Source organism: Morus notabilis, unplaced genomic scaffold (assembly GCF_000414095.1).
Source record: "Morus notabilis unplaced genomic scaffold, ASM41409v2 Scaffold751, whole genome shotgun sequence".
NCBI classification, from domain to species: Eukaryota; Viridiplantae; Streptophyta; class Magnoliopsida; order Rosales; family Moraceae; genus Morus; species Morus notabilis.
The window spans coordinates 149,416-159,357 of record NW_010366875.1 but is presented as its reverse complement, the minus strand read 5'-3'; the positions used below and the strand labels follow the sequence as shown (position 1 = coordinate 159,357).

General features: G+C 32.5%; 1 protein-coding gene across 1 annotated transcript; it reads right to left on the bottom strand.

Moving 5' to 3' along the window:
* Window positions 1-3,248: 3,248 nt before the first annotated feature.
* Window positions 3,249-7,098, bottom strand: LOC21398664 (zonadhesin). The gene is made up of 6 exons (XM_010111319.2): window positions 7,004-7,098; window positions 6,619-6,772; window positions 6,397-6,514; window positions 5,318-5,429; window positions 4,107-5,057; window positions 3,249-3,783 (listed from the first exon to the last, which is right to left on the bottom strand). Exons 2-6 carry the CDS (start codon window positions 6,758-6,760, stop codon window positions 3,550-3,552), a joined length of 1,557 nt encoding a protein of 518 aa, XP_010109621.1. The 5' UTR covers window positions 6,761-6,772; window positions 7,004-7,098; the 3' UTR covers window positions 3,249-3,549.
* Window positions 7,099-9,942: the final 2,844 nt, after the last annotated feature.

Sequence of the window (9,942 nt, the reverse complement as noted above, 5' to 3'; positions counted from 1 at the left end):
ATTAATGCAATAAGTGGCACATTTTTTTGATGAATATTCTATTTTTTATGATTTTATTTATTTTTCATCTTTAAAAAATAAAATAAAATAAAAACGACGTCAAAAAATAATGAAATTTTACATACACGATCCTTACATTTTTCGCCTACTGTAAAACTGTAAAAGCTGCTGTTTTTACTAAGCTCTTTCCCCCTCCATAAATGATTAAGCCTTACTCTTTTTTTTTCGCTAATCAAGCCTCTCTTTGTTTTGTTCAAAAAAAGAGCTTTTTTTTTTAATTGAGTTTCACATTTTTTTAATATATTTTTTCCCTGCAGCCATCTCCCTTGTCTCTCACATCATCCCTTGTCTCTCACATATACACGTGGCCACCAACCTCACTCTTCCTTCTCCCTTTTCTCTTCATTCAACACATTGCCAATAAAAGCTGCCACTTGCAGTGTACGGAAGCTAGCACCTGTGAATGCTTCTGTAAGGATGTGATGAATCCCACCCGTCCATTTTCATCAACGGCTGAAAATCACTTACCGGATAAGTCAGGTAAATAGTTGCTGCCAGACTAAAGACATTTCCTATATATATATATTTAAAAATTTTACGTTTTATTTTCTTTTTTAATTTATTATATATAAGACAATATTAAAATGTTGATCATCAAGGGTATTTTTGATATCTTTTAACAATCTAATCTGGTTTTTCCTTTTTTTTTTTTTTTTTTTTTTATAAAACTCTCTCACAGAATACTTTTCTAAATTTTTTAAAAAAGATGACGTATCATATTTAATTAAAAATTTATGAGACGCTTAGTTCAATATTTAAAATTATTATTCATGATTTTAATTTTTAAAATTTAAATTTTTTTATGAAAGAAAAATATTGTCAAAAATCAAGAACCACATTTCATTAGGGATTGTTTTTGAATTTTCTCAAAATTTTGCGACAACATTTACTTAGTCAGCGCTATATTTTTGTTGTTTAATCATCAGCATTCTTGAACCAATAACACACCAAAAACATTCTTTTCAACAAAAAAATAAAATAAAATAAGAACAAAAGTCAAAGCTCATTATTCAATCTTCCGGTGCTAAAACAGGCCTTTTTACCTATTGACTTCTTCACCTCTAAAAACTAAGAGTGACAATTCGTATTAATTAGTCATATTTGTGTCAACTCATATATTAATTATGTCAGAAAATATCAATTTAAACTAATATGTTTATTAAACGTGTTAAAAATATTATTTTAAACACAATTTATTTATTAATCGTGTCAAACCGTATAACTCGTTTAAATTAATATATTAAATAAATAATTAATATAATAATAATTTAATTAACACAGTCAAGATAAGTTTAACATATTTATTAATCAATTTATCTTTATCTTCAAGAAAAATAAATGAATTTTACCAGTAAATATTAAAATAAATGAATTTTACCTCACATTATTTGTATATCATTATATTACAGATGACGCATATAGTTAATCGTGTCAATTCATGTCACTTTATGTTAGGAAGTCAACCCTAATCTAACCCATTTATTAATCGTGTTAATTGTATCAACCTGATTATGATCCAAACTCACGTCGCTATCCGAATTGTGAGCCCTACCTTTTCAACATTTTTTGTCGCGTATTTGGATTGGATAGCATTTATTTCTCTTTGGTTTTTCATTAATTAAGACCTCTTGCCGTTAAGTTTTATTTTTATTCTAAAAAACAAAACGACATGCTTGATGCTCAGTCTTTTTTTTTTTTTTTTTAAAGTTTTCTAAACTAAAGAGATACAAACATCAACATTGATCTCATTAGACATTTGATCCCGATAACAGAGTGATTTCACCTTATAATCTAATGAAGTACAAATGCATAAAAACCACAGGCCAAATTCTCATGATCAGAAATGCTAAGCCCCGTTCATTTTACTGATTCGAGTTTAGAATTCGAGTTTTGTTACAGTAAAAAGTTTTCAGAAACAATCATATTTAACTTTTTTGTTACAGTAAAAAATTCTCATACAACGTCACATCTCAATTCAAATTAAAAATTTAAATCAACAAACTAAATGAATCCTCGCGAATTATCGAGCTTTCAACTGGGTTTTTGATATAACCTTTATTTTCGAAATAGTAGTAATTTAATCGGGGTTGACTGCGTCTTACAAATTGATGCTCAGTCTTACTAATCCAAGTAGTAGTAATTATATCAAGGTTGACTTCCTCTGGGCTGCCCATTTTTATCTCTTTTTGTAATGACGTCTGATCTTACCTCTTTTCGTCAAACCTCATACATAGAATGAGAACAAAAAGGCAATGATTTCAATTTTCAACGGCTGAAGAACAAAAAAGGAGTAGGTGAGGGACACGTGACACAAATTTAACATCAACAATATTCAGCCAAAGAGGATGAGATTTCAATATGAACAAAAGTAAGAAATAAGGTTTGATTATAGAATGAAATGCTTTCTCAAGACGTACGTGACCTGTTTAGTTCGTTGATTCGAATTTTTAATTTAAATTAAAATGTGATTTTATGTGAGAATTTTTTATTGTAGTAAAAAAATTAAATGTGACTGTTTTTAAGAGCTTTTTACTATAACAAAACTCGAATAGGTGAAATGAACGGGGATGACATACCAATGAAAGAACGCAGATCAACTGTCTTATTTTCCTATCTCAGTGATTGTCTCTCTAATTAAATTTTGACACCTCGTGAATCACTCAAATATTTTGAGTATTTGGTTTCTATTCATGTGGTTAGATTCTTAAACTTAGATGACATGACAAATAAATAGTTAAAGAACAGCCACCAAAACAAAAAAAATGAGACAACATATCTAATCTCACTAACGAAATCCACCGCTAACCTGATTTACCTAACAAAATTAACCGACAACTTGTTAGTATACATGTACATGTTTTTCTATCCGTATAAGTTAATGTATACTCTCCGTATAAGATAGTGATACTTGTGTAGACATATCTAAGCGTATACATATACAAACCATTATTGCCATTTATGCACATTCTATATGTTTGCATATGTGAAGTTAAGATGGGCCAAAATTCTTTCCTCGTATGTTTAAAGAGAGAATTTAAAGTTTTCTAAAATCCTCACATATTCTTGTAAATCAGAATATAGGGGAATGTGCTCCAATCCATGTTAAACTTTGGAGGTTCAAAAACTTTTATAGTCCCTGATCTGGAGCATCTCAAGTAAATTCTCTAGTTTAAGGTAACACATATTTGTGACTCCCAAAAATTAATAAGCTGAAGGAGCTCTTCAACTTCCAACAATGAAATAGTTGCACAGGTCGTTGCTAAAGAACAGTTCAAATCAAGTATGTGACTGTTGTTTCCACTGCCACAACAGAAACATGATCAAAATACATTACACAAACCTGTGAACTTTCTGATAAATCATAAACGGAAATAACTTCCTTTCCAACATAAGATCTTTTTGAATGGTCGCGGCATCCGATTGTTTGATGGCAGGAATATTGAGTGATGAGCATCTTCTTGAGGTTTACCTACCTTGCTGGCTAGCAGATCAATTTCCTTGCGCGCTTCGGGCATCATTAACTTCAGCATCGCTCCCATCTAAACAAGTAAATGCATTGTTGACACTTGGTTCCGAGCTAGCATTGCTGCTTGTAGCAAGAGGAGAGTCTGAATTGCTAGTCGCCCTGTTTTTCGTCCCGCCTGATCTGATACTATACATAGAAGAAACTGGAATACTTGTCACCACTGGTCGTAGATTACCTTGCATGCTTCGCCTTATGTCCTGAACAAGGCATTCCTCGATCAAATTAACAATTTCATAGTTGGAATCATGAAGGTAGCTTGTCAAACATTTCATTGTGATCATAAATGCACAAGTCAATTAGTGCTCAAAGCATACTCATAAACCACGGGTTCTCAATCACCCAAGTACTCGGTTTTATAGATTTACTAAGATAAGCTTGCATTTCATATCAAGTGGATCTAAAGGTTTTGTACCCGATATGCAAAATTACGCATATTATCTAGTTTTCTAATGATAGGTGACACTATTTTGGAAGTACTGCTATGAACAGCATTTAGTTTGACAAGGAAAAGGATACATACCATGTGTCTTAAAGCCATATCAAGAGACTTCTTTGAGAGTGTTCTTCCGAAACCCAAGCTATCAGAGAACAACGACTTCCCAGCTGAATTATTATTGGAGTGATCATCTTCTCGTTTTGGTGGTGCCAGTTTCCTCATGTTTACGACTCTTTCAACCATTTGTGTTCCAATAACAACAGGACTAACTTCATCAATGTCGTTGCAGCGCGATTTACTCATAGCTCGATTTGAGTTCCCGGTACTAGTGACGCTGCTTTTCAAAGCCCGTGCCCTAGATGGAGAACATGATTGCTGTCTCAGTTTTCCACTGGAGCCAGTCGCAGTAGAAGATGATTTAACACTAGGCACCACAGGCCGTCCCCTAGATGCAGAAGCTGGCCTTTCAGTTAATGTAGTCCTCAAATTAGCAGGAACATCAAGAGAGAAACCAGGCATCTCAGAGGGTTTCCATGGCCTAGATTTTACAGTTGGGGAAGGGCCACGTGATGGTGCTGAACTGTTTGTATTTGCGGGACGTATTTTAGATGCTGAAGAAGCTCGCCCGGCTGGAGCAGAGACGCCATGTGCACTCAATGGGGTTGATGTTTGACGCGTAGGAGTTGCTGATCTTGTTGCTGACTTGGCAGCTGGTACGGAGGGTCTTGCAGTTGGCGTTGAAGACCGAGCAGAGGACCTAGTTGGAGTTGAAGACCTCATTGGAGGAACCACATGCTTAATGGAAGGTAAGGAGGGCCGTAAACTTGGTGTGGAGGATCTTGAGGGTTTGGTTGTTGAAGGTAATGTAGGCCGAGCAGTTGGAGTCGCAGATCTACGGGTCACAGGTTTATGGCCCTCAGATGATGAGGGCCTTCTGTTTCCAATAGTAGTCGAAGACTTCAGTTCCGAATTTAAAGTCAGATTTTTAGATGCTGTAGTTCTCCTTGAAGCGGGCTCTACCTGGATATTTGCCGGCTGCAGCACATAAAATGAAAACGCATGCAAAATTTTGATTGAGATAACATAACTTAAAAACAAATATGGAGATAAGAGAAAACCAAGAGTACTTCGTGTAAGGGACAATAAAGGTCCACAAAATTTTATGACTACCGAATGGGAGGTAAAAATTTCCACCCAAATGAACCATTTGTGAGCATGCTACACATGTATGTCATACTGTTAGACAAAGGAAAAGGCTACAAGCATCCAACTTACACTAACTTGATATTTCTTACCCTTGACCTCAATGCAATCGGACGAGTTGTTGGAAACTCTTGTTGACTCGTCGCAGTTGTCCGTGATTCCATCTCCAAATTAAACAGTGGGGTACCAGGTGGTGTAAGAAGCCTGTGTATAGATATCAATTATAAATACTAACCATAGTACATAATCATAAAAGACCTCATCAAACACATCATAAATTGTACGATGTTGTCTATTATATACTTTGGTCCTTCAAATGTATCTCAAAATCCATAGGTTCTTTTATTTATTTTTTTCCCTTACTTGTGAAGACATTTAAACTATAAATATATAAAAAATGGGAACTGAAAACTAAGTTTCTGGGCCAACAAAATATCATATCATTTCTTCATGAAATTATGTTCCCTTCAAATTTCAAATTTATTTCCTCATGTAACTCTGTTCTTTTCTAAGATAGGATTTCCTAAAGCGTATAAAAAGAAACAAAACTCAAAAGAGACCACAAGCTTTAGGGAACTATTCATGAAAGAAGGCTTTAAAGTAAAGTGAATAGTCAAGAAGCAAAAAAGTAACTGAAAGAGTAAGGCTCCATTTGGTCCTCAAGAATATCAGAAAAGGAGGTGATAATATGCTTAGCAACAAAAGGAGCCCACTAGCTTTTCCTTTTCTCCAGTGATAAAAACTGAGTTCTTATAAAGTAGAATTTTTCCTTGCACTTGGTGGAAATGGAATTAATGTTTATGAGATTCTTCTTCAACTCAGCACGGTAGACAGAATTCAGTGACCAAAAAATTATGAAAAAAAAAAAAAAAAACAGAGAGTATTCTGCTTTTGAATTTTGTGTTTAAGAATCAGAAACCAAAAAAAAAAAAAAAAAAAAAAAAAAGAGATCAATTATAAAGTTTTCAAAAATTTAGATCTCCACGACAAAATCAATATCTACTAAAATATCAATTTTTAAGCCATTATTTTAGCAACTAATTTCCCGCTCAAAATTATCCTGATCAAGTTTAGTTCATTTTAAAGCAACGCCGCTTGAAGTGCTACAATCACACCTAAAAAATTTGAGCAATTTTTTTTTTTAAAGAAAAAACATAAATCAGAAGATTACCAATCGTAATCAGATTTCTCATTTTCCGAATTCAAGAACTCATCAACACGGCTCTTTCGCTGCAATGGCAAAGACGGTGCACTCCTCGAAATCGGCGAATTCTCGTTATTGTTTGTTTCTGGAAAAGGCAAACTCCATTAACACATTCTCTTCCGTTTTCGTTTTTTTTTTTTTAAAAAAAAAAAAAAAAGCAAAATAAGAAAGTAAAAAACGACACCGTACCTTGAGGAGGAGGAAGCTCTTCAGAGCTAAGAAGAAGATTGTTATTGGATTCATTCTCTTTTTCTCTCCTCCGCATCTCGAAGAACAACGACAGTTCTTCGTCTTTCTCGCTCAAGCTTCTCTCTCTTCCCTTGGCTTGCATTTCTATTACTTCCTTTTTTTAATCAAAACAAAATCAAATGTTTTCTTTTTCTTCAAAACAAGTTATGAAAACACCAAAAATGGAAGCTCTCAGATCTAACTGAGGAAATTAAAAAAAAAAAAAAAAAGAGCTAATACTATTAGTGGGGTAAGAGAAAGTGGCATTTAATTGAGAATTGAGATTTGAGAGAACTTTTTTCACACATAAAAACAAAATCTGAAAATGGGTTTGTTTAGTATTTACCACTTTCTTTTCCGCTCCAATGATGACCTTCTTTTAGAAGATCAAGTGCTCAAACAACTAATATATGTGTGTCTCTTACAGGGAGATTTTCAGAGAGTCAGAGACGTAGAAGAAGAAGAAGAAGAAGAAGAAGAAGAAGAGGGGCAATGGCAGTTCCGTAATTTTAACTGGATTTTCCGTCTTATTCGTAAGAAGACTATGAGAGAGGGAGCTTTCGTTTTTTTGGCGTTGAGCAGAAAACAAACAAAAAATAGGAAGAAAATCAGGCTGATAGGATTTGAAAACGAAAGAAAAAATAATTATGAAAATGACTATCTTGTCTTAAATGTCCTTGAAGGACAGATTTGATAACGAAAATGCCATTACGTCTAATTAATGATTGTGATGACGTGGCATCTTTTTCCTCGAGCCTCACATGCGCGGAGTTCCCGTGGAATCTCGATTATTTATTTTGTCGTCGTATTGATCCGTTTAGTTTACTGATTCGAGTTTTTAATTTGAATTGAGATATAATTTTATATGAGAGTTTTTTACTGTAATAAAAAAATTAAATGTGATTATTTATGAGAGTTTTTTACTGTAATAAAACTCAAATTCTAAACTCGAATCAGCGAAATAAACGGGTCATAATATTTTCTTCAAAGTTTTGGTTTAATTGTCAAAATCATCAAATTATGTTTTACGAATTTCCATTTTATATGGGAATTTCTATTTTTTATTTGCCAATTTATTACTAAATAAAATAAATACGTTAATGAATCATGGTTCACCAACCACATGGTCTCTATCTAATTTCTCTTCCAATTAAAATGACTGAAAAACCGAATTATTACCGCTACTTTATTTATTTCTCACTGAAATTAATCTGACAAATAAATAGTGAGGGACAATTTCGTAGTTAAGCGGTGAAACGTGGCCAATCAAATAAAAGGATTTAAAATGCTGAAGAACATTCTCCCCCCACATGGTAGCAGGTTGGGACCCGAGGAATTCAAACTCTGGCGTTCAAAAGATGCCCAGAGTTTTTTGAACGTGGGCTGTTCGATTCCTTGGGATGTACGAATATTGATCATTGATCGCACGGCTGGTATTGGCTGAGCTGGACGAAGGAATTAAAGTGACCAAATATGGTAAAATTATGTAGAACGACACGTGGCAGCCTTGTGAGTCGTGCAGGTTTTTAAAATGGATTACTCACGCGCCCTCATTTTATTTTCTACCTATTTAATTTATAAATTTAGAATTATAATTTAAAATTATTTTTAATTTATGTCTAATTATTTTACTTTTTTTATTTTTATTTTTTCATAAAGTTTCTTTTTATTCCTCTCTCTTAATTCTTTTTTTCTCATTCTGCTGCTGATATTATCTTTAATTATTGCACCTTTCCTTTACCATTGTTTATATAACTTTTCAGGTCACATATCAATAGACATAATATAATTTGTCATTCTGTTGTATTTTTTTTTATTTACTCTCTTTTCCTTATTTTTAAGTTGTTTTGTTTTGTTTTGTTTTTTTTCTGAAATCCCTATTGAACTTTAAAAAAAAATCATTCTCAAAGCTTCAACAAAACATAGAGAAAGATAAATAATAATATTAATATAACAAATAAAAACTGGTGGGCATTTAAAGAAAAATGAATCAATTAATTTTATGAAAATAGTTATAGGGGTAATTTGGGAATAATAAGAGTGTTTGAAAAATAAATTTAATATTTTAAAAATTATATGAGGTGTGTAGTTAAAAATGAGTGTATAAAGTAAAAATAAATGTTTAAATAGAATCACCCTTTTAAAATTTGAGGGTTTGGCTCTACTTACGGGCCCCAAAGTGATTTCAGATTTTTTTTTTTTTTAGGGGATGTCTTTAAAGTTATTATTGTGATTGCACGAGAATACTACCCAAATTGGGTCTCCTCTTTTATTTTTTTTACCTTTTTTAAATGACCTTATCTGGTAGGCCGATCTATTAGTATGTCAGTTTTTGACCGTTAGATTTAATTAAAATTATATTAAATTAAAAAAATATATAAAATAGACAGTTTTTAATACAAATTTGACAGCAAGAGAGAGAGAGAGTTCTGCAAAATGAAGCGTTGTTCCTGAATTTTGAGTTTTGACTTCACTTCATGGATATTTTGATGTTGGTAATATGAAGCATTGTTCCTAAAATTTTATGTTATCACCTGGTAGAAATCTTCGTTACTTTAGTGTTAATAATCAAAACTACCAATAATAAGAATTAAAGAGATTTAACATTAAAAAAGTAATAAGAAATGGAGTTGGTATAAGCATGGGTAGTAAGGGATGGAGTCAGTATAAGCATGAGGGGCTGTAGTCTACCAAATCTCAGTTGGCCTTAGTAAATTTTTGTAAGAATTTAGTATTTTTCTCTTTAATATTTTGCCCTCTTATTTTTTTTAATTTGAAACTTGATACAAAATTCAGATTCTTAAATTTTTTACTTACACCCTTAGGGTGTGTTTGGTTGGGTGGAAAGGAATGGAATAGAATGAAATTGAATTCTAGTTTGATGTTTGGTTGGATTTATAAGAAATGAATGATCATTCAAAAGGAATGGTCATTCACCCATTTTAAGTGAATCATCATTCCTTCCTCATATGGGAGGAATGGCCATTCTAAGTTTTTTTCTTAAATTTTTTACTTACACCCTTAGGGTGTGTTTGGTTGGGTGGAAAGGAATGGAATAGAATGAAATTGAATTCTAGTTTGATGTTTGGTTGGATTTATAAGAAATGAATGATCATTCAAAAGGAATGGTCATTCACCCATTTTAAGTGAATCATCATTCCTTCCTCATATGGGAGGAATGGCCATTCTAAGTTTTTTTTTTTTTTTTTTTTTTCCATAATTACCCTTCAATATTATAATATAATTAAAATATATTATAGAGTAGTTATATCTTATAATATAATA

Coding starts and splice junctions, on each gene's coding strand:
- LOC21398664 (XM_010111319.2), bottom strand. CDS start 6,760: ATGCAAGCCAAGGGAAGAGAGAGAAGCTTGAGCGAGAAAGACGAAGAA. Junction 6,515..6,618: donor AGAGCTTCCTCCTCCTCAAG/GTACGGTGTCGT, acceptor TGCCTTTTCCAG/AAACAAACAATAACGAGAAT. Junction 3,784..4,106: donor ATATGGCTTTAAGACACATG/GTATGTATCCTT, acceptor TGCCTTGTTCAG/GACATAAGGCGAAGCATGCA.